We start from the raw sequence: 25,702 nt of genomic DNA, 5'->3' as shown, positions 1-25,702 counted from the left end.
GGTACCACTCTCAGGCAATTTTATCATGGAATATATGTTTCTAATTTCAGTTTACTTACTATGAATAAAGAAACATAAACAGTAAAATAAAAAGTAATCTTAGGATGTTCTCCACTGCAGTCGCCATGCAAACACTGGGATTCCCTTCTGTGGAGAAGCGCCCCAACTTCTACTTATCTAAGTGCTCTTTTTACATTTACTGAGGACAGAAAAGCTCAAAAATTAAAAAAATAAAAACCAAGTGCACATTAAAATAGAAATTAGATACCTTTACTCTTTCTTCAAAAGGAACTACGAAAGGCAGCTCTGTCAGAATTGCAAGTTGCCGTTCTTCAGACACAGAAAGAGGTGCTGGTTCCAAACCCACTTAAAAATAGAAATAATAATTTTAAAAATTTTGGAAAGAATAGTTTGTTTTTAAGCAGTTTATTCTGTAACAAGTAATTTTTTTTCAATTTACTCAATTGATTCAGTTTACTTCATATAAAAACACACATTAATATAGTTCACTTACTAAGACTTATGACATTTTCTTTAAACATTACCTTCTAACAGGCAAACTGAAATGCAAGCACTGAAAACATACTGAAAACAAAATATGTGTAAAAGCAGGCACCTCTGCATTTCAGTCTTCTTCAGAAGAAAGCTAATCGGCTATGATTGATTTTTTTTTTCCAAGAAAAATTACATGATAGAAGACAATTAAAATGTTGTGAATAATTATGATCTTCACCATAAGAATACATAATATCCTCATCCCAGTAATCACAATAATTTAAAAGTGCTTTCAATCAGGTAATCTACTTTTATTCACTTTTTCCAGTCTAGGCCCCAAAGCAAGCTAAATCTAATGAACTCAACAGAAAGATAACATTCCTTTCAATGAGTTTTCTTTCCCAACAGCAGGAATCCAGTAATGATAGTAAATTTTAGTCACTATCGAAATAGTGAAAAGAACATCAAGGAATTACATAACTTGAGTAAGCGAGAAAAAAAAAAGGGGGGGTGGGATTAGAAAAATGTTCAGGAAGCCACAGAGTCCGGTTCCCAAGCACCGTGCAGCCTCTTTGGTTGCTCCTATACACAGGGCAAAGGAGGTTCTTAAGAAACAATTCACCTTTGGATAACGTGTAGCAGAAGTCAGGATCCTGCCCTAACTAAATGGGAAGATACACAGCTGCTGAGCACAGATCTGATTGTTAATTTATTAATTGCAGCACTGGTATTGCTCACTTTACTAGATACTGTGGCCACCTAGCTCAAAGAAAGAAAAAAGTGTGTTTCATTCTTTCATTCTTGTATTTAATAAACATCCTTTACAGGAGGGAGGGGGAGAAAGGTCACAGAACCTACACTGTTTATAGAAAGTATTATAAAAAATAAGTAATTGCTTCATGTCACTACTCGGTCCAAAAGCTTAGACTGCTTCACCTTGTGCGTCTACCTGTGGAGACTAGAGCCTTGCTGCCCTCCTGCAGCTGGCCATCACTTCAGTGTTCATTTTTCAATGGTTCTGAATTTTAATTCCTCACAGCACTTGAAATAGGAATATTTTAAGCAGCATTTTAACGTGACATGACCTAATGTATCACTATATCCGAGGCATACTCATTTAGGGCCGATTTCAACATTGCAAGTCTTAGAGATTTCTGATAAATGCTTATTTGTGATCACCCTTAGTTTACTTAGTAAACATTTTTAATTAAAATCAATGCATCTTACCTATTAAGCTAAGGGTTAAAAGCATTTTAAATAAAAAGTGCATGTACAGCAAAGGTAAACTAGTACACGACTTCGACAGTTCAATTATTCCAGCCAATTAGTCAATTTTATCTGCATTTCTCCATCACAGCTTCTTTCCTTAAAGAGAAATATGGGATGGAGTCATCAGTCCAGAGGGCATTTAGAGTCTGCTGTTTAAGTAAATGAGAAAGCACAAATAAACACAAGCATGTGTGATTCAGCAGGACTTTCACACTAATTGGCTTTAACCCATATGGAGTCAAGAGGGTTGAACAAGTCACGTGCACGCTGTTATGGGCTTGTTTTCACGCAGTCACGGTGACTGCCTTTTTTTAAGCTTCATTTCTTGAGGGAATGAGGTTTATATGAACATGCTGTGTCACTCTTCCTCACCATCTCCCCTCCAACACACCTCTGGGACAAACAATTTTAATACTGACAGAGGAAGAGGGGATTCAGAAATACTAAGTTCTGTGAACATTTTCAAGTGGGTGGAGGAGAGAAATTCCTTTAGTGGACTGATGACAGAAGCAGCAAGGAGAGCTCAGCTCTTATCTGCTCTGTTCAGCATGTCAGCTTGTCTGCCAGCCAAAAGGTTGTCATGGAACGATATGGAAGAGAGGGAATTGGTGCTCTTATGGAAAAGGAGGCAAGGAGAGCACTGAGGATCCCCTGTGTATGAAGGGCAGGGGACCAGCAGACTAGTATCGTGGGGAGAAACTGGGAGTGATGAAACGTGCAACAGGTCTGACCACGGGGCGCTGTCGATGGGCGACAGCAAGACAAGAAAGCAGCTGGGAGGCAGCAAGGTCAATGTGAGGGACTGCAGTTACTGCCATGCGCCCTGTAGGAGACACAGGCTGCAAACCTATAGGCATCTGACAAAATTAGCCCTCATTTTTTTCCTAAAACTTCTGTTTTCAAGATTTCACCCTCTCAGTAACTCCAAATAGACAATTTCCAGAGGTAAACTAAAAAGATTTGATTGAAAATTCTAAGTAGTACTTACCCCAGAGCAGTATGTTGTTACCTGCTGAACAGACCAGTAATCTTACACCATCACAGTTATGTAAATAACATTTATCATTAAAATAACGCCCGCAGACTCTAATCTTACGTGCAAAATCTACTCAATCTCAGTAGATTCAGTAGATCTCAGATACTCAAGGTACATCTTGAAAGAGAGCATGGACTCTCATAGATTAATTTGTTCTTTCACAGGGATGAGTGTTTTAATGATTATTTTACTCAGGTGAAATGAGCAAGGTAAAATTCTAAGACACGAAGATGCAGAGGTCTGAAAAGCAGGAAGAATTAGGCTATCTATACAAGAAAGCAAACTAGCATTGAGCTGGGGTACACTTGGGGATTAGTTTCTGCCTTAAATTATTAGGGACAATATTAATAAAATATTGTCATACAAAATTACTTACAAGCTTGTTTATTACTGCTTAATATATAATAAGGAAGTTTCTTCACAATATACCGTGAAAGTAAAACCTCAGTATTTTATGAACTATGCACCTTTATGCATTTTATCTTATGCAACTGTATTTTTTATATATTCATACAGATATTTTTAGTACATATTATTTGCACACCTCATTATTTCACTTCTTTCAGTTCTGGGGAAAGTTATGCAGTACTGCCTTGCTTTCCTCCCAGAAGAAAATAAAAAAAAAAACCTGTCATACATTAGAGAAAGCATGCGCACACACACGCAGGTATAAGCATACAATGTGTGTTTTTTTGAAAATAACTGAGCACAAAATTATGACAGATTGCTTCATTTAGGACTTTAAAAGAAACTATTCAACTGTACTCCAAAAAGTCAGATTTCAAATAAAGTCGTAAGCCAGAGAATTATTTTTACATCACAAAACAAAAACTGCAGAGATATTATCTTACCATCCAAGGTAGACTGCAGAGGTCCTATTCTTCCCATTCTTCTGACTCTCCAGACATGTCTAGCGGATGGCACATACAGCTGGGTAACCTAATTTATTAAAAGCATTTTACAGTTAAACACTGTCTAATTATGTACTAAGTACATACATTAACTGTGAAGTCCAATAGTCTTTGTTACTAAATTTCTTTTTTTTTGGAAAGAGATTTTTGAAAGTTTTTTTTTCCCCGCTACAAAATAATTCTTTCATTTAGTAATTTTGAGTGCTCAAAATAACTAGAAAAGAAGACACTACAATGTTTAAAAACAGTGTTTTCTATTCTCTTTTACTATAACCAGAGAACAACTACATTGTTGCAAAGTAGAGCACAGGTTTGCTTTCTGGATACGTTATGTGATTTAATCTAAAAGTTTCTTGATAGGCGTGACTTTAACACCTTATCATAAATGTAAACTTCATATCAAAGGTAGATATTGTCATAAATCAAACAATTTACTATTTAAGCTTCAGCACCAGAAAGTCTACATAAGAAAGAATATTACTTTTACCTTATCTGCTTTTATGTTTTCCTGTTCTGACAGCCAGTGATTTGGTGGGCAGAAGTTTCTCCTTGTATCTCTAGATTTCAACATTTTCACTAAATTTGTGATGACCTAGGTACAAGAAATACATATTCAGAAATACAATTCAATACATAATTTAATTCACAATGCTAAATACATATTACCTTTCTATTAAAAATCTGCACGTAAAACCCTAAGAGGTTTGCAGCAACATATTCCAAATTTCTATTTATGTTAAAATCTTGTTCTTACACCTAAATACCTTAGAATATGTTAAGAAACTGTCGCTCCGTTTTAAGTCATCCAAAAAAACTGCTTTATTAAAATATCATTCCACATACTAGGACTACAATTCATATTTAAAAAGTTCTAGCCAATCATTTCAATATTCTAATACTTCTTTAAAAAAACAATATTTAATTGGGTCATTTATATATATATATAAAATTATTATTTTGGGGAGGGAAGAGGGTTTTTTGTCCATAAAAGTAAGAATTCCTAAACTTCTGCGGACCATTTTCCAGAGGATTTATAAGAATCATTAAACTGGCAATATCAGGTGACAACAAATGTTCCATCTCTACAGCACGTGCAAGATTGCAGCTGCAACTTCAGGTTGCTGCACTGACAACCTAAAGCATTTCCACCTAAAATCGTTTCAGAAAAAAAAAAATTGTGTCTGCTTATGGTATATGACACCAGACACTGGCAATTTTCCAGGCGGAAAAATATACAAATATAAATATTTTTTATAGAGCTTTACATTGAAAAGACATGATAGGCTCCTTTTGTCAATGAGTATCCTGTCAGTGTTTTCAAGGCTATCTAAAAAAAAAAAAAAAAAAAAATTTCTCATCCAAAAGTAACTACCAATACTATCAAACATACCGTACCCTCATAATTCCTTTTCTAAACAATCTTTATGTGGTTACCTCATTATCATAATGCTATTTACAAATGAAAATGTGTTAAACAAAAGTAGTAAGCCCTTGTCAATATGGAGATGTGCACACCTACTACACGCCAGCAAGAAAGCAGAACACAATAGCTTAAGTCACTGAAGGTTAAATAGATATTATTTTAAAAGGGGCTCAAATTATACCAGTCAAAAAATGAGAAAATAAGCTAACAGAAAATCAGTTCAAGTATATGTGCAGAACAAGACTGGGAGGTAGGAAAATGTGCTCATCATGGTTGTTGGTTGTCTATGCAATTTCAATAAATTCCTTGGCAGAAAAAACAAAAGTAGCAATATCAAGTGAATGACTACTCCCTCACAAGCAAACTGTCAAGCCTGGCTGCATATGTTCTTCCCAAAGATGCTTATGTATATATACATGCAAGAGAGAATCAGCTTAGCTCAACATTATATACAACATAATTAAGTGGAATCCATGCGAGTTTAAATCACTAGTCTAGAGAAATCACCACTGCTAGGAAAAGACATCTGTTTTGCAACTTAGAACTACAGCATTTGAAAAATGAATGGGGGAAAAAAAAAAAGTGTTTCCAAAGCCATCTTGCTGAAAGACAGTCTTAATGGGCAGGTGTCAAGAGTAACAAAGAGTTTAAAGAGCCTTCTATAGGATCCTGTGTGGAGATACTGAACAAAAGCCCTTCTAGGACCCCAGTTTGTAAAATAAGATCTTGAAAAAAAGGCAGAAGGAAAAAGAATGCTATTTAGGAACGGCTTGCTTACACAGGAATTTCATCACCTTGCCCTTATAAAACTCACTGCCGCTTAGGTGAGTCACTAAAACTCTGCGATTCCACTACCACCGTACTGGGGAAAAGAATCCCCCTAAAAAAGGGGGAAAAGGAAGACAAACACACGAAGACCATATTTTAAATACAGTTAGAGAAGCCTTCAAGAAAGCTGCATAGAATTAGGAGAGACTGGAGTTTCCTTCTACACAGTTAATGGGTATGGGGAACACCAGCAAACAAAACTCAGGATTTCTTTGTAAAATTTGTCATTCTCTTCTTTGACAAGGCCTGTTTTCATGCACTCGTAACTTAAGACCATCTATGCAATCGTTAACAGCGTCTACCCTATTTCAATATTATATCACAGGCAAAGAAGGGTATTCTGCTGACTAAAGACCTTTTCACATGCAAAGCTGAAACAGGCAGTCTCACTATCTCAGATTTACCACTACCTTACCCCAGCAGGACTTGTACATATGGGAATGCATTTCATTAGACACTAGCACTATGGAAGACAGGTAAATTAAGCATGAGAAATTAAGAGCCGAGATCATAGGAAAGGACTGGGCCTTTCTCTCACCAGGCAGGGAGCAACAGCTTTAGAAGAGAAATCTGCCATGTCTTTGACATAATGCAAGAAATAAAAGCCTCACCTCCTCTAAGGCCTTAAATTTATGGCAGATTATCCCAGCGTTCTTTCCATTTTTTGGTGGAAGATGATATTGCCGATTCATTGGCAAAAAGCACCCTTGCAGGGAACATCAGAAAGACAGGATTCTTCTCAATAAAACAAGGTGAATTTAGCTGCACTGAATTTTTAACAAATGAAGCTTTGTTATTTGCTACATTTCTGGGTAGAAACAGAGCCTTTAAGAGATCTTCAAGATTTACATTTGTAATTCAGCTAATGGAAGAAACCTCTGGCTCCTGGAAATCCTGAGAATACACCAAGTTTAGACAGTTCCTCTAAGAGTTTAATAGCTGCCTGCCAAAGTGAGACAGAATAACTTGGGGTTTTATACTCACCTGCCTGAATAAAGGCAAATATAATCAAGCACATCCAAAACGCCAGCGGCTAGTAAAAGTACTGCTTAAACATGATAAACTAAACAGAGAATGGTATGTCATAAATACATAAAAATTCCCCTAGCATGCTGTCCTGCTTATAAGAATAGACATATTGAGGCTTTTCACTTGTGACCTTTAAATCGAAAGTTTATTTGGTGATTTAAAGACAAGTAATTAAATTAAATTGTGCAAACATATATTAGATCCATCTTTGCAAATTACAGATTCAGAGGTGCATTAGGACTGTATTCGATGCAATCAAAACATTATCAGTTACTCTCACGGCTATTAATGCTTATGCTCATAAGTGAAATGTGTTGTAAAATCAGGCAGAATAGGCTGGATAGAGGCTATCTTAGCCTTGTAGAATGAATAAGCATTCCTTAATTAGCCCATCAGGTTAAGTGCAAGCCTTAATGGGCCTTTCCTAAAGTCTAGCATGACATCTTTCTCCAAACATGGCCAAGAAGAAAGTTCCATTAGCAATATTAATACAAGCTTAGTTGATCATTTTCATTCAATTAACTTCTTTCAATTAAATAGATAGCTTGACAAAAGCAGTGATAAAAGACCTGAAGGGACAGCTGATGACTCGAACTGAACATTAGTGTGCGAGAGGTCGCCAGTATTAAACGGACTGTAAATCTAGCATTCAATTTGGAAAATGCATTTCTCCTGCTCCCACTTCTTTAATGAGCAATTTTAGCTGACTAGATGTGTTTGCTGCAGAATTTTCATGACAAGTCAAGCACTCCCCTTCTTTCCAGCAATAGTTCTATTCTGAGGTTTTTCCTGCCAATATTTTCAGCTTCCCTTAACTCATGTCGTGGGCTGCCACGGATAAAACTGGTAGAAATACATTGCTAGGTGCCTAGAAACATAATACATCAACTTTGCATTTGCTGAGCCTCATCTATCACGCACTGGTATTCCTGCGAGCCACAAAGGAGCTGGACCTGAATATTCTTGTACGACAGCAACGAAAACCATGCAGCAGCACAGGACCAATTTAGTAAAGCCTCTAACACCAAAGTACTTGTTTAAAATACTTTTGGGATCATAGCATTACTCACTCATATGATTAACTTTATGAAGTTAAGAGCCTTGCTGAATTGGAGGTCAAGTTAAAAACAATATTCTTTATAGCAGTTTCTTTATAAACATGATAAGCAGGAAAATGAAATTAAGACAAAATGCAAAAGAAAACATAATGTATCACATTTATCAAAGTTAAATGACCCTGAATATTGCATATATGTCAAAATCAGAGTTCTGGTAACAACTGTGACAGAAGTCCATAAAAAAAAAGGTACCTGACGTCTCATTATCAGCAGAGAGAAATCTGAAAATGTTACTTCAATCTGTTTTGAAAATTGACCTAACACTGACATACCTTAAATAACTGAATCCATCTTTTTTGTTCCGTCTGGATACACTGCTGCATTTCTGTATTCTTTGTTGCTCCAACACTTCTAAAAGCTGCAATATATTCCTCACGGACTTCTGGCTTTGTTTCTGGGTAAGCCAACTTGATGATTCCTAAACATGCATCCCGAAGGCAGCGTGACAATATTACTAGCTCTTCTAACGTAAAAGGCATCATTGATGATTGTCTTTGACCTACAACTACATAAAGCACAAGTTTATGTTTCTTTCAAGTGCCACTTCTAATCATTTTGCAATTAACAACACTTATTATTTAACAGAAATTCTAACACAAAGACACAGAAGTGATATAAAAAATAATAATGCATAAAAACTTATAATTTGTCAGAAGCCGTTGTGATCTTAATTACAATATTCTTTTTTTTTTTTTTCATCTCCTAAGTTAATATTTCAGTTAGTCTACCAACCCAATTCAGAAGAATTTCACTAACTAATTAAAAATCATCATGAATAAGAACTTCCACACTGGACCCCGTACAGCTGGGGTTCCCAAGGTGCAGCCCATCATTTTTTCCTTTTTTTCTAAATGCAATCCTCATGAATGAACCAGCTGGCAGCAGAGCACTCAGGGCCTGTCAGCGCATCAGCCCCGAGGAGCCTCCCCCACAGATGTCACCAAATCAGTGCCCAGGGAGCTCTAAAGCTCTAAATTTCAGCTGCTGCTGAGCAGGTCTGGGCAAACTGGGATGACACCAGGATGCCTGTTCTAGAACTGCCATGTTGCCATTGCATGGAGAATCTCCACCTTTTAAGAAAACCAGGAGGTGGGCAACAACCTTCCTTATTGACAGGGAACCATGCAGAAACAAAAGAACAGCATAAATTTTGTCCAGCACTCTTTAAAATCTGATGGCTTGTCTTCAAGCAGCCTTAACCAAAAACATTTTGCAAAGTTCTGCTATTTAGTAAGCTTGAAACTCTCACCTTCTATAGGATCACCAAAGAATTCGTTATCGTGAATAGAAATAAGTGAATGACTAAACAAAGAACTAAAAAGGTAAAAGAGAGGGATAATTCGACTAGAGTCTTCTAAAGACATTGGAGAGCCTCTTGAAATCACTTGAAGCAGTGGCACCATAGACCTTAAAATATAAAATAAAAAATAAGTGGTCGATAATTATTCACTTTTTAAAGTTTTAACTTCAGCATTCTACTAAAAAGTGGTAGCTATAAAACAAAATAAGGACAATTTGCTCTCTGTTTAACAATTATTATGTCTCACTCCTACAAAATAAACTATTCTTTAGAGGTTCCTGTCACTATAGCATCTCTGTGCCTTGAAACACATCAGCTTACATGTAACTTCACTGTTAACTTTGCACACTGGTAACAGACTGCACATTTTTTCTGTTTTAGAGCAGACCCCTGATGCAAATGGGATTAAATAATCTGCATATCAGCATGGAGCAAATCTGTAGATTTAATGTCTCCCCGTTCCTGGGAGCACTCTTCAGCTCCCACTCATTTTGGGACTAATCAGAGTGCTTCAATCAAGAGATAATATTGTTTATTTTCAGTGTTTATTATATTGATTCAAGCAAGCAATCCAAAAACAACATCTGTATTATTTAAGACAAAAGTTTTAAAATTTGTAATTATTTACAACAGGCCAGTTCCTGAAATTTTGCTCCATTTCATGAAATCAAAGCCTCAGTGAAAAAGGAACGAAGTAAAACATGAGAGTTTTGCTTTCAATTATCTTGCACTGCCATCACCATGCTACCAACTGTGTCACTCCGGTTGCACCAGAGATGCTCCATTTCAGTGACAACTCAGTTTCTGCAGTGGTGCTATACGTACCCTGTGATCATTCGGGTAGTCATTGAAGATATCAAATACCAAAGATGCCGCAGGAATCTGGCGTTAAAGGCTAAACTATAAAGAAGTCTGAAAGAGAAAGATCAGAGACATTTTATCTGCTAAAGCCATGTACCACACATTCAATAAATATAACATACCTTAAAATCTGAGTTATTTTTCTGGCATTTTTTAAAAAATTCTAATGTAGCAAACCACTCCAGCCAGTTAGTAAGTTACTTCTATCATTCACCTGACTTTAAACACAATAATCTTGGCCTACGTCAAATAGCTACCTTAAAAATCATTTATTCAGGAACAGCTCTTTTATATAACAATTTTACGTGTGTGTGTGTGTGTGTGTGTGTGTGTGTGAAAATAAGTGTTTATATACACACAAATGTCAGACACTGTTACAACTCAGGGGGATGACGTCTGTGCTAATAATTCAAGTTATCTCCTCATCTCGCAATCACTGCTCCCCCTCAAAAATTAATCCACCCGTAGACATAAAGTGGTTGATACAACATATGCAAAAATGAATGCGTAGGGTCACAAACCACTTATAAACAGTGACAACATTAATTAGATTATTCTGGACATGATTAATGGATCTTTTTGCAGAAGTGAGAAATAAAAAGCTTCCCGGAATTAAAAGATCTCCTCAAATCCCTTTTCCCAACAGGAAGCAAGATATGTAACATCATTTAAATACAATGCCTTCTAAGAAAACAAATAGTTCTATTTTTTTTCTGATACTAAAGTAGTATATTCAGCCGGTAATTCTAAATGCTACTTTCCACGGTCCCTAATTACCATTACATTAAAAATGGGAAAATTAACACTCAATTCCTGCCTCCTCTCAGAGGACAACAGCCTCATAGCACCAAAATTCCTTGTACTCGAGCCTGGGAAATGGGAGCAGAGTGGGGAGACTGGAAGGTCTGCTTGAGAAAACAGTATTTATTGAGGACCACATGGACAAAGGAAAACATGCCAGACAGCAAAAGGTAATGAAGCACACGTTTCACCACGAAAGAAAAGTGAAATATGCAACAAATACTCAAAAACACTTGAAATAGATTTAAGCAGCAATTCATTCAAGGCTTAAAAACAAAAGACATACCTGTGCACTCACACACTCACACACAAACATTTCACAGCAACACATGCCTCTGGATCCTAGCTTACTGGCTCTTGGAGCCTTTCAGAATCTTTTAAAGTATGTTTTATTTTAAAATTAAGTTATATTTTAAGTATGTAAATTTTTTTTATCTTAAAACTTGGAGAAAAAAATAAAGATCAACCTAAAGACCATTTTTTTCCTTTATACTTTTCTAGATTCACATTATTTTGACATTTAGGTGGAAAGTATGCATTATCATTTAAGGAAGGGCGTATTAGACTAAGCTAATTTAGAATCAGGATTCCTATTTTAATGTTTAAGTATCCAAATGATGGCTTGGATGTCTCTGTTTCTAAGATGAACAATTTCTTCAATGACCTTCAGTTCTCAGCCTCATATTTGAAATGAAAAGTAATTTGGCACAGTGCCGTTAGGTCTCATAGGGTTCCCAAGTAAAAACTTGTTAATTTTACAATCGGCCCTGGAAATTATGTAATAGTTTTAGCAGAAATGAACAAACATTATGGACACTGAATCCATCATAGTGTAATTCATTTTTTTTTTCATTCTAGAAATGTTCAGCAATAACGAATCAAAAAAAAAAAGAAAAAAAAGAAACCTTAAGAGCTCAGAGTAATAACCCTTGTCTGAGTCTTATCCATTTTTATTCTGTATCAGTGGTTCAGGCAGTCAATTGTAGCACCTGCAACATTCCATGGATTGATTCCAGAAATTTCGAATACATTCAACTTTCACGTTGGGAAGAGCGCGCTTCCCCGAAAATCAGGTTACGTGCACGGTGCAGATGTGGTACAAGATCCAATGATACAGCTTGTTTTGTCAATATATATAGAACAGGAAACAGAGAAATTCATACAATCTGAAGATTGCATATTGTTCTCAGACAACAAATGTGGCATTGTCTATTAAACACGCAAGGCCTAATAAACCAACAAAAATTTTATCACTAGCTTATCCACTGAAAAAGGATATACCTTAAGCAAAAAAATTAGCTTTTAGAGTAGAAGATTAAAGAAAAACACTCAGTATTTTCAGCTTCAGATGGAAGAAAGGAAAAAAGAAGAAATAAGTAAAAACTCAAAAAAGACATTTTTAAGAACTAAAGTAGGACAAAATCTACTTCATTGGCCGTCTTTGGCAAGATAAGAAAAAAAAATGTGCACCTGCTAAAAATGAGCATATCCAAACAAAGCCACATTAAAATGACACAGCATGAAGTAATAATCAAAAGCAATTATTAACCCATCAAGTTTAAAAATCAGTTCAACAATGTATAGCTGGAGTATCCACACAACCTAGATCACTTTTTCCTTTAAAGAAAAAAATACACTAGAAATCATATTATTTCTCTGTATTTTATATCTCAAGGGATCATATTCAATTATTTGTACTATTCTAAAAACAAATACGAAACTAAGTATTAAATCCTGAGAGTCCCCCCCTCGTTCTTCTGCATTTTCTTGAAAATCTCACTGCATATTACCAGTTTCATTACTATGAGGTCATGATACAGGGGCTTACATAATAGATTCATTAATGGATTTGTTGATAAGTTTTAATATTCAGAGTTAGTATTTTAATTTTGGAGAAAAATATTCCTCAAATAATGAAAAGTATAAGCTTCTATTTTAAGCTGGAAAACAAAGCTGCCAGAAGCTGTGCTAGAATTAAATCCACTGCAAAAATTTCTGTTAGATATCTATTTTAATCATACTAATTTAATTATCTGCTCCCAAAAATAAGAACATATTGGCCATTTATGACTGGCCAGTTTCTCTCTGCAGTTATCTGATTGTTCACGAAAGCCACATGATTTATGTGTATTTGCCACAAAGGTATTTTTGGGCACCTCTGGTTTAAAGAAAAAAAAGTGTCAAATTCCTCCTGCGCAATGGGACAGATTAAATGAGCCATTAAGCTTAATTTAGCTGAGGCACCGCTACAAGTTAATTAGTTAAAGGCAAGATTCTCAGTCTAGGTCATAAATTGGGCCCAGTTTCCCACTGAGACCATTTAAGTTAATGAAGAGAATACAACAGCACGAGGGGGGCTCACGCGGCCTGGCGAAGGTCGCTGCTGCCAGGGCAGAGGGTTTCGACACTTCTTCAAGGTGGCACAGGCAGGAGAGCGCGGCAGGATGCATTAAGGTGAATATACACTGCACTTCACACTGCCTCTTGCTTCTGTCCGTCTCCTTAGAACACATATTGGATGAAGAATGCACAGCAAAGCTTTAAAAAATGCAAGAATTTCAAATATACTGTTTCTGGTCTTTAAAAAAAAGAAAAAATTACTAGCATGGCCTTAGGCAAAGCCTAAATCTCACCACACACACGAACAGGCTGTTCACCTGGCACCGAACGTCAGCGTTGGCACTGAAACTGTTAAACCAAGATGAACAATCACACTGGGACACCAATCAGACAGCTAAAATAACAACCAAAGTCACAGAGTACAAGCACAGTCATACTGTGTTTAATGCTGAAGCCCTATTGAGGGCTTGAAGTCCTCAGCACAAAAGCAGGAAGTAACACCAGAGAAGAGTGATTTTTAAACCTGTGCCTAGCTGTGGAGGCACACAGGACATACAAAAGAATAAACTGAAAGATGAGAAAAAAAAAGAAAAAAAACACTGTTTAGAAGAAGTCATCAACTGGAGAGCATAGCATCAAACAAAAAAGAATTCTACAAAATTAAAACAAAAGGAATGTTCAAAACAACTGAACAACAAAAAATTAAGTAAATATTTTGCATTATCTAAAACAATATAACTAAGATAACCTAACACCATTTAGGCCAAGAATACCTTCAGCCAGAGAAGGCTTTCTCTGGGTAACTAGAGTATGTTTATTATAATAGCAGAGTATGTGTTGGGGGGAGGGGGGGGCTTGGGGAAAAGGTAACTACTGATGTTTCAAGGCAAAATCCATTACTAGTCTCCATAGAATCAAAGAGGAGCTATAGATGCCTGATCTTTCTCCTCAAAACTACAGAAATTCTTGTAGTTTGGGGCTACTTATTCCCATCTCGCGTGGTCTCTAGCAGCAGCCATCAGTCACTCAAATCACCAAGATACAGAAGAAGAAAACGTGCTCTGCTTCAACGGGGTGACAGCAGTGAGGGAATGAGCTGCTTAACATTTCTCAAGGAAGGCAACCTTCAAGACTATTATAAAAATACAGAGGTATTTGCATTTCCTCCGTCCCAAAACTTCACCTAATGTAAGTGTAAATTTCACCTAATTTTCCTTTCTATTATCGAAGTCTTTCTGTCTTTCTGTTTTTTTTTTTTAATTTAGTATCTCTGAAAATTTTCAATCCGAGTGTTTTATTTTTCATTACTGTTGTGAATTTGAATGGAATTATCAGTAAAAGTAAGTAAATGAACAAATGAAGTCTTAAACTAAGGTATTAAAATGATTTAATTTTCATATTTCAGTTTACTCTGAATATTTTAATTTATTTAAAGGTAGCTCTAAAAAAGACAAAGCATCTTTCCAAGAGCTATCATTAAATTTGAAAAACATGTGAGAGGAGAGAGATAAAGTATTTATGGAAACAAACAAGCTAAAAAAATAACTCTTTCAAAATTGCGCAATGTTTATTACCTTTAAATCAAGCATCAAATGTCATTTATGAAACTCTCAGAAAAAAAAATTTAGAATAAATGTTCAGAAACTTAATCCAGGTCTAAGAGGGACTGAGCAGAATGAAAGACTGATGCCTAAGAATGTGTCTAGGCCTGCTAAACCAAACACTTACCATTGGCTTATTATTCAGAACTGCTTTAATTTAGCGAATAACTGTATGGATTAATTTTAACTAGATAAAAACTTTCATTGGTATTAATCATACAAATCTTAATATTTCTAAGCCTTACTTTTAAAATAGGTAGATTCTACTGTTTCAGAACTATTCAAAAGTTGTAATGGAAAACAATTTCACTGCAGCTTGAGAAACCTCTGAAGTTTATCTAATGCATAACTAGCTTGTTATCACAAATTATTACAGAGGCCTAAAACAGCATCTCAGAGGAAATGGCTGCCATACCCACCTGTGTGACTCCTCCATGTACAGCCTTTCCACGCAGCGCACCAGTAAATCTCAAGTCAAGGCAACGGTGCATTTAAATTCAGTAATTACTATCCTAGGCAATGTGCTTCTTGCAACAATAAAGCGGGCGCTCTAATCCAACTGCTGCTATAATCTTCAGGTCTCACATCCTGCTCTAATGCAATTAGTCTACAAAGAACTAATTACCCTAATCAAGCAATCACAGTTTCACTGACATCTCACTTCCTCGAGGAGCCATAAACACCATTGGGCTAGGACAGCACCTAATTAGTTTTCTGTATCAGTGTTTACAGTGCAGTTTGCATTGATTATGTTTACAACATTCCCTAAATACTTAGTTTACTACCAGCAACTATATACTGACTCAGAACAACTTGCACCACACAAGTTTTAATAGTTGCAGGTCTTAGTTTGATTTTAAGATTAAAAAAAAAAAAAACTTTCTTCCACTGTTACTGACATTTGCATTTTGCAACCTTGGTAAAAGAATGCTATGAAAATGAACAGGGCCAAACTTTTACCTTCGTTTGTGATTCCAAAACCCTTCCTACACAACAACAAAGACCGCCTACAGCTTGGAATTCTTTTAATTTGTAGTGAGAAAGATTCTAGTTATACAATAAAAGGCTCAGAGAACAATTTGGAATTCCTGTATTCAGAGCACAGATAACTGGACAGTTTATGGATTCCTTTGCACTGAAAGTTTTAAAAATAAACTGGATGAACTTCTGCAAGAATGATTTCATTACACTTAATACTACTTCTGAGCAAGAGGATGGGAAAATTACTTCCAGAACCTTTGCCCCTGCTATCTGCCTGAGCTTTTCTGATCACAAACACGTTTTGTTCCGCAATACTCAATATGGTGACAAAATATTAGCTTAATTGCAACACACTAAACAAACTAAAAACTTACAACTTTGGATTCGCTGATCCATCCAGAGAGAGAACAATGAGCAGGAAGCATAACGAACAAAAGAAGACATCTACTCACCGATATATCTGGAATTCTTTTCTGAGTTACAATTTATTTCAGTTGATGATAAAAGAGACAAAACAGTAAAATCTCCACAGAGTACTGGAAACAGCAAACCAAGTCTATGTAGTGCAACCCACTTTAGGTCTACTATAATTTTTACTAATTCTACTTGCCTGACTTTTGGCACCATCATTCGGTGTTGCACCATTAACGTGTGGCAGATCGATGCCATCAAGGTAAAGACCTCCTCGCTGGCTGAATCTCTCCAGACCATGTTCAGCAGAGTATTTGTTTGCTGTTTTGTATCCAATTTCTTTAGACACTCCTCAGTTATATACTGAATTGATATTCTCCCATCACCCTGTAAACAAATCAAACAAAAGTCTGCTGCGCCCTTTTTACTGATTTAAAAAAAATCTTTAAATAAATCATATTATATATATATATATATATATATTTCTTATTTTGAGAAATGCACTGTTAAGCAGTCTATTCATACTAATTCAGTAAACCTTTCTGGTCAATGATACCACATTACCTGGAAAGTGTACAAATAAAAAGCTGCATGTATTCACCCATATACACAGTATGGTTCTTGATTAGAAGTCATTCTCAATATCTAGTCTTAAAAATGCTGTATCTTTTGGAGACAACAGGAAATTTAATGGAATTGTAATTGGAATACATTTGGAACAGTATCTCCTAGAAGAGCTAGTATAATCTTGCTTTCAGTATTTAACCCAGAAAATGACACAAAGGTATACAAATCCTCAAGAAAAAGATCTGTAGTTTCCCACTCAGTTGGGAAAGGAAAATGATAATTAAACTATTTTTGTAGCGGTCAAAAATCTGGTGAAAACTCACAATCCACAAGGACAGACTGCACGCTGCATGAGACTTGTGAATGGCCACTGCCTTTTGAGAGTTTACAGAAGGCCAGTAAAAAGCTCTTGGACTGGCATCTCTCCAGCTTTCATTGTTTAAAGCCTTGATCTGAGTGTTAGGATGTTAAAGGTAGTATAGATTCAATTTATTGGTGAAAGTTACACTGTATCTTTAAAGTACACTCAAAAAGGCAACTTATAACTACAGTCCCTATACATTATCACAGAAATAAGGTGTACTGGCCCTTGAGTGTTTTGAGAGTAGCAAGCTATCTAAAATGAGAGCCAAGACTGTAAGATAAAGCCTGAATTTGAACATAGGGTATTTGCATGAGGAAAAAATGAAAACACAAAGTTGGAAGAGCAGATCAGCATGTTTCATAATAACCTAGTATCACCAGGGGCTTAAAAATATGAAGCTCTATCCTTTGGAAGTCACACTACCTGTATTTTAAGAATTCTGATTAAGAACAAAGTAAACATACTTCCCTCTACAAGCAGCTATAAAAATAGCAGACTTAAAATGCTCATGATTTTACCTATTTTTTGCTGTTGCTATAATAAAAATTCACTCAAAGAAATGCTGTACTGCTTACTGGTGTGGTTATCATTTTACTGATCTCTTCATCCTCATCTTCAGAATCACTGGTTGCATCTTGACAGTTTGTACCAGTAGTAGACACAGGCAACTGAGAAAGAAAAGTTTGGAGTACCCTCAAATAAACAAGAAGTCCTTCCTCTGAAAGGGATCCTATAGCAAATACATGGAAATAAGACCATTAACCAGATCACACTCTACCAAAGATAAACATATTTTACAAGAAATACCTGACCAAAACACAGAATACTAAACTTCTACAGATAAGTGTAGGTTCTCATTAAAAGATTAAGAGCAGCTAATAAAACAGATCTCTCTCCAACACTTGTATGCACATACTGTCCTTTTCGCTCATCGGTGAGCCACATTATATACATTTTTATTTATATTTGAGAATATATATACATGTATACACATGCTACATACTAGTCAAACACAAACAAACAAACCCAACAAATAGGTCATTTAACTTTCTTACCCAAGTATGTTTCTCCAACAGTTAGAACAAAATAAAAAAGCCATGGGGCTTGATCACTTTTTATTGAACATCCATTTTCTGCTAATAATAGTGCATTCAGAAAGAGTTCATAAGGGAAAATGGTCTGCACATCAGCAAGCGCTGGAATGATGAAATGGAATATTTGATCTGTAAAAGGTGCTGCCAGAAACTCCTCTGTGAAGGCGGTAAAAATCTGCTGCCTGAAATAAAGAAAAAAAAATACCTTTTTAGAAAGGATTTCTCACAAGTATATCCAATCATCAATGTGCAAGTTTGCACATGTCTATCAAGAAAACTGAGTTAACTCTAGGCCAACTGAGTGGATTTATTGAATTTCTCAAAAATTCACTTATTTCCCACGCCCAATGATCTTATATATAACTTTAAACTTTTAATGAACTCATAGAAAACCATTCTGAAGTAAAAGGTCATTATTTACAATCTTAAAATTATAGAAATATTTAAAAATATATTTTAACCCAAAAGCTTACTTCAAAACAAAACACTATCATATCCGATATAACTAAAATTTGATTTTTTTCCTTCCACATACCTGCCTTTTTCTCCTTGTAAGCTATGACTATTATTTACTTTCATAAACCTCAGTTTCTGTCTCATTTACACTTCATTTATTTCTATTTCTGCTTTCCCACACTGTGATATGTGCTATTCTCTATGATCCATTTACTATATTCTTCAGCATTTTATAGTTGCATTTTAACCATACCTGAAACCACACTGTTTTGCCTATGTACAACACTACCCAAAAGATCACTACCCCTACAAATAAATCAACAATATTATATTAAATATTATATTAAAAAATACATACATCCAACAACAACGTCTGCAACTCTGAAACTAATGAACAAGTATACAAAGATGTAGTATTAGCTTTATTTACCTTGCACCTTCTGGGCAGGAGCTATATGTAAAGTGCAACGGTTTCAGAACATTCTCCAGAAGTATTTTTGCAATAGGGACTCGAGAAACATCAGAATACTCAATACTTGATGGAAGCTTATTGTTAATTAACAAATAAAGCGACCTGTAGTAGCCTACAAATAAGAAAACCCACTTTTTAATGGTAATACTATTTTTAAAGCTTACAGAATAACTTATATACATAAAATTTGCAGCTTACAAAATCTTGTATTCATTATAGGAAACTCTACTTAGGAAAATATTTTAAAATGCAGAGTTAGTCAAGTTCACATTCACATAACTAACAGGATATATAAGCAATATCTTTTGAAAAATCCTTTTATAAAAATCACAGCTAAATAGGTACATGCAGAATAAGTTTGATTTTCAAGATAGACCACTCCTGCTGATAGACAGAATAAGTTGATCTTTTTAAACAATAACCTATGAAAATGTTTTCTTCTCCTCTATGCAATTCTAGTCTTGTTTCTGAAAGCTCATTTTCCATCTTTTCAGAAATTACAAGTTTTTTTCCCCTCCATTCCAAAGCATGACAACACCTTATAGCTAAATGTTTCAATTCTGCAAGTACCTTCAGCAGATTGAAGAACACAACTACTGCTCCCAAAACAAGGATCTTGCACAGCAATAAAATGTATTTTTACATTTTACATTACATTTATACCACAAAGACATGTAGAGATGACTATCTGATGCCATTGTCAGAAAAATATTTTTCATCTCACTAAAATACAAATGGAATCACCTGACTCTTCCTTAATCCAATGTCCTTGTGCTCAATTAACTTCTACTCTGAGACACAAGTTCTACTACTACAGAAACCTCTGTCAATGTCAGTAGTGCTGAACCATGCAGAGACCCCAAGACCCTTTGTTATATTAACACAGGCTGATTAGACATTCTTCGCAACTTCAACATCATAGATTATTAGGAGATGATGTATATTTTTCTGCCGCACACAGCTAGTTTTTTGATTATAAATTTCTAGAAAGCTGATTTTTATTGACTAAAATTTAGAATTTAACATCTTGATAAATTTTCATATGTCTGCTGTAAGAACTGAATATTATATTAAATGAACAAATACAGAAGTATTTTGGAAGATACACTAATCACATAGCATCTGTGTTTGTCTTCATTGTTTACTGCTATAACTTAGATAATACCTAGGCAAGTAAAAATAAATGTGCTGCAGTAATAAGTCTTTTTTTGCCAGTGTAATAGAGTAACTCCAAACATACTAACTTAAAACTAGATCCTCAGTAGCAGAATAAGATAAATCAGTGGATTACATCTACGTTATGTTTAACACCTTTTAAAATACATAATTACTCCAAGAAGTTAACAAATGAATTTGAAAATGCCCTTTTAACATTTTGTACCACTGAAGCAGGATCAACATGTTTATTTTATAGACCTTTTGTCTTTTCGCTCCATCTACCAGTCTTGTGAACCAAGCCATAACATCAGAAAAACATTTTAAAAAATACGCACATCCCAAGAGTAATAAAGGTTCTTGTAGACAAATCAGTATTTCAGTGATAACTACACAATTCATTAACTTTTGGTAGGTTTGCACAGGTGTAGCTGACAAGAGTTTAGCAAACAGTTCTGCTGAAGCTTGAAGATGACCCAAGGGAAATAAAAGCTGGTTCATCACCTCTTTGCTCAGGTGACGCTACCTACTCTTAATTGGATACAAAATTAATGCCAGTTTACTGTAACGATGCTTATTAGCAGTTACAGGGAGAAGTGCTCCAGAAGAACAGCCAACCTTCACACAACTGAAGCTCAGACCTCACAGGAAGAGTGTGTGTGTGCACACTCAACTACAGAAAGCAGTTGCTAGAACAAACCTCTCCTAGGTAACACTCAACAACTTGGACTCTGTTGTAAAAGCCTGAATAATAATCTGGTAAACATACAATTTATAAACAAAAATGCCGAAGAAACCAAACAGCAATTTCTCAAGCATCTTTTTTTTTTTTTTTTGGAAATCAATCAAGTATCAGTGTATAGTATGGGTAGGATCTACAGCATTTAACATAATTCATCTTGTCTGTAGTAAAGGCGAAATGTGATTAAACAATATGGTCTTCAGGCACCACAAATTCTGTTCCATTTTTAGGCATCTCTTGGAACTTCTAGTTCCTGGGTACTCACCTTTTTGAATCATGTAGTGCAAAATTTGTTCAATTAATGATGCCACATAGCCAGCATCTCGTAGAACAGGCAAATATGTATTCTCAGAAGAAAATACCTCAAGCATTCTCATAGGAAGTGCAACATTCAGACTGTCATCATTGCAATTTTGCAATAGCCTATAAATTAAAGCAAAGTTATTTAATGAAATTTCTCTTATCAGCAAAGGTATGCAAGCATGTTTTAAAATTAAGCTACAAAAATGTCTGCCCTCATCTTATTTATTTTGGGTTTGTTTTCAGCAGTTCAGGTAAATCATGTCGCTTGCACCACTATAATTCCTGATTTTAGGGTTTCTACACACATCTCTCTAAATCCTACTGACCACTTGCTTCCAATGACTTCCAAATTTGTAAGACTGCTGCACCGATTAGAACAGAAGAGTCTTTTTTCCAACACATCTCTGATCCCAATCACAGGCTCAAGTATTATAAAACAACCACCCCCAAACCTTTAGCAAACTTTTTGTGAAACAACTATTTGTAACCACAGACATGGTGCAGATGAAGAGCTCCTTTAGGAATAAAGGATTTGTTATACTTCAGATATAGAGGGATAGTTTTCTGGACAATGCCCTTTCTTCTCCTGTCATCACATACACAGCCATACAGTAGCAAAAATCATTTTGACACCACAGTTAAGTTATTTTCACTAAACAGAAAAGACACACAATGACAAGATGACCTTTTTTTATTTTTTTTTGCAGAAGTAGTTTCATTCAGACTATCATTTTTGCCAAGATGTTACATACTGTCACCATAGTTTCTCATGAATCTTACCCATGGGGAATAATTTGGGATGTCTGTGCTCAATTTGGGGGTTTTGCAGCTAATTAGAAGAGCTCAGAGAGCAAGCAGGGGCACCCACCATCACACTGGACCACTGAAGTAAAAAGAGCTTCTTCCTCCAGGCTACCCAGGTGCTAAAGGAGCAGACCCTTTGCTCCCCTCCTCTCCCTACATCACCCAGTCGGGAGGGCAGAGAGGGCACACAACCACACTTGCATTTACAAACCACAGCTCCAACTGTGGGGAAAATGTACAAGTAACCCCAGCGACACCACAGCAGGTTCCAGGGTATGTGGAAGTTGAAGCCAGCCTCTCAAGACTACCTGAGTGCCCAGGACCACTGTTCATGCGTATAAACAATTACAAAATCACAAGCTTCAGTGATTATAGTGCAAAAATTTTCCAGGAGAATCCTCAACATTAACAGAAAACAGTGGCTTCTTCATAAAAGTCCATGGAGCTAAAGAAAATTCCATTCTTTTAAAATAGGAATAACTACCATAAACTATGGCTAACAAATATTTAATATTAACAATCCTCTGCACAAGTTTATATTTAGTACATACTTCAGCTGCTATAAAAACAAAACAAAAAAATCCAATATCATTATAAGCATTCTTAAATAACATTTTACAGAAAAAAAAAACTTTACCTGCAACACAGCCCCAACAGTCTTTTTATTTGGAATAAGCAAGTAAGTCTGTCTGGACCATCCAGTTGCTTAACAAACTGAGAACTCTGTTTAATTAAATTCTGACACATCCATATCTAAGAAAAGATATACATAAGTTTAGCCGAAATTCTAATATGTAACAGGCTAATTATTACACTCTCCTTAAGTACACCTGACTTAACCAACAATACAATAGTTTATTTTTCCACAAGTTGCATGATGATCACAATGTTTTGTCTGCTGTCCTTATTTTCCTTTAGTAGTTTCTTTTCTAAACTCGTTCAACCAACATGTTTTAACAGAGCATAGATTTTTTTTAATACATTGGTATCAATTTCAGCTGCACCAATTGCACCCTAGAATCAGTTTCAGTGTTGCATAAAACCAGTTTTCAACACATACAGCAATACTGCAGCATATACACTAATATCTTAGCCTTGTTCTGCCAGGCACAAAAACAGTATATTACTTATAATCACATTACACTATATATACATAAATGTATGTATATAGTATATATAGTATGTATATATACACACTATATATATACATAAAGGTATGTATACAATATGTACATATATGTAACACACTACCATTGGGTGCTTTACAAAACTGAAAGTCTTATTCTGTGTTATTATTTACAAATAACTTTGTAATGGGAATAAATTTCTCTCATAATTTTCTTTTTTTTTTTTTTTTTTTAAACAGACGTAACTCTTTAATCATTTTTAATATCAATTAAGTCATTTTTACTAGTATATTTTGGAGGCTTGTCGAGACTCCAAAAGTAATATAAGAGCATTATTGATCAGTGCAAAAGAATTAAAAACCCTAATACCTCAGGTATGACCACAGAAATAAAATTACAATTTTAACAATATTTTCCAGCTAATAGAGGTATATTATTTTAATACATTACTGTGCCTTATGCATATTATATTTCCTGTTATTTGAAATGATTTTTCAAGGCTTCATTTCACAGACTCTGTGCATGTGTGTGTGTACACCTGCACATGCACATAAAAATATCTTTTAAATTATTCTGTTTAAACAAATAACAAAAAAGCAAAGAAGAATTAAGGTCAGAGATATCCATGATTTTAAAATGGCTTTAATAAAGAGTTCAAAGTCTCTTTAGGTCCTCTTTCACTTAGAAGGTTATGAAGGGACGCAAAAAAAGTGCAGGGAATTAAACTAGTAAGTAACAATACTTACCAAACGCTTAGAATCCTCATTCTGTCTATAAAAAAAGAGTAACTGACGAACTAAAAGGGTCAAATTAGCTCCATTAGAAGTGGAAAAGGTTCCTCCGGATTGGGCCAAATTAGCACAGCGATCAAATTCACTTCTTTGGATAGAGTACTTCAAAAGAAAAGATATGCATCAACACATCAGTAATGACTCTAAATTAAACAGAGACGCAAAATTTTTAATATCTTATTTTGGTTTCCCATCTTGAATGACAGCAAAGTAATAAAAGGGATTTCACATAGAGCCGCTCAGAGATTGAAATACACATACAAATTTACAAAATTGATGTAATTCAGAAAGTACACTTTACAACAAATTTGTTGCTTTTCAAATAAATACTATCATATTACGTAACTTCATCTCATTTAGTCAATAAATATTAGCAATCTTAAACACGAACAACCCTTTCCCAGAATAACTATTCCGACATCAGCTTAAAAAAAATGCTTTTGAATCAAACTATCATCTCATTTCTGCTAGAGAGCCCTGTTCCCCTGGAGCGTAAATGAAAAACAAGAATATCAAACTATTCTCAAGTTTTGTTAACTCAAAAGAAAAAAAAGAAAAGAGCAATTCCACTGAAGTCTACTTTCACATACACACACGGTTTGACAACTAAGTGACCACCTACTAAAAAATTGTCTCAACTGAAAACAAGGCAACTGGAGGAAGGATCTTGCACTTCATGAGCACACATACTACACTAAAAAGGAAAAATTTTCAATGAAATTTTCTAATATAGGAAAGTCCTTTTTTTCAGCAAAGTTGTTTTACTCTCTTCTGAATAAACATAAAAATACTTACTTGATGTTTTCTGTCCCTGTACCCCCTTACAAATGACTGGATTATTACTGCATTTTTCAGCCTCCGCCTTTCTTCCTGCAAAATGAAACAAAAAGATCAAAATTAATAATATAAAGCCTAACTCTGATACCTATAATTTTATCAGTTATCTTTGTATCCAAAAATAATTTTAATGAAAATTAAGTGCCAGCCATAAGTAAAATAACGCACTTGAGGCTTTGCATTCAACTTGCATATGACAAAGGATAGTGCAATTCATATTTTAAGTATAAATTTAAACATTACATTACTGCATAAGAATTTTTGATCATCAGCATGTAATATTACAGAAATAAACACACTAACATTTTATTAGAAAAATAAATAATGCTAAAAGGTTCAAGAGTAGGTCAAACCCAAAGATACTATTCTCCCTACTGCACAAATTAGCCAACACTGAAGACCTAGCTATTTCCATTCCAATAATGTACCAGCAGTACCTGGTACAGTTCAGATGCCCCAAGACAATTATTTGGAGACAAAACTGCTGCTGAAATGAAAATGTAGGAACATAAACCAGAAATTAATCAAAATTCTTGCTGTCTCCTTCTAAAAGGACATTTAAAGTGAGTCATTTTATGGAGTTTTC

The 25,702-nt window shown here is 35.1% G+C and overlaps 1 protein-coding gene across 1 annotated transcript in view; it reads right to left on the bottom strand.

Moving 5' to 3' along the window:
* Positions 1–25,702, bottom strand: part of UBE3C (ubiquitin protein ligase E3C) — a 64,907-nt gene that overhangs the window by 29,015 nt on the left and 10,190 nt on the right. The window contains exons 3-16 of the mRNA XM_088521101.1: positions 25,075–25,149; positions 24,235–24,381; positions 22,999–23,114; positions 21,520–21,677; positions 19,316–19,469; positions 18,391–18,611; positions 17,911–18,065; positions 16,604–16,791; positions 10,235–10,321; positions 9,359–9,516; positions 8,382–8,614; positions 4,199–4,303; positions 3,652–3,739; positions 269–366 (exon numbers count right to left, since the gene is read on the bottom strand). Coding sequence (XP_088377227.1) covers positions 269–366; positions 3,652–3,739; positions 4,199–4,303; positions 8,382–8,614; positions 9,359–9,516; positions 10,235–10,321; positions 16,604–16,791; positions 17,911–18,065; positions 18,391–18,611; positions 19,316–19,469; positions 21,520–21,677; positions 22,999–23,114; positions 24,235–24,381; positions 25,075–25,149 — 1,983 coding nt within the window. The remainder of the gene's footprint in view (positions 1–268; positions 367–3,651; positions 3,740–4,198; positions 4,304–8,381; positions 8,615–9,358; positions 9,517–10,234; positions 10,322–16,603; positions 16,792–17,910; positions 18,066–18,390; positions 18,612–19,315; positions 19,470–21,519; positions 21,678–22,998; positions 23,115–24,234; positions 24,382–25,074; positions 25,150–25,702) is intronic.

The sequence above is a fragment of the Tinamus guttatus genome, unplaced genomic scaffold (assembly GCF_059628265.1).
Source record: "Tinamus guttatus ecotype Peru unplaced genomic scaffold, ASM5962826v1 Tinamus_guttatus_pri_ptg000006l, whole genome shotgun sequence".
NCBI classification, from domain to species: Eukaryota; Metazoa; Chordata; class Aves; order Tinamiformes; family Tinamidae; genus Tinamus; species Tinamus guttatus.
The sequence above is the reverse complement of the archived record's forward strand: the minus strand, read 5'-3'. Positions and strand labels throughout refer to the sequence as shown.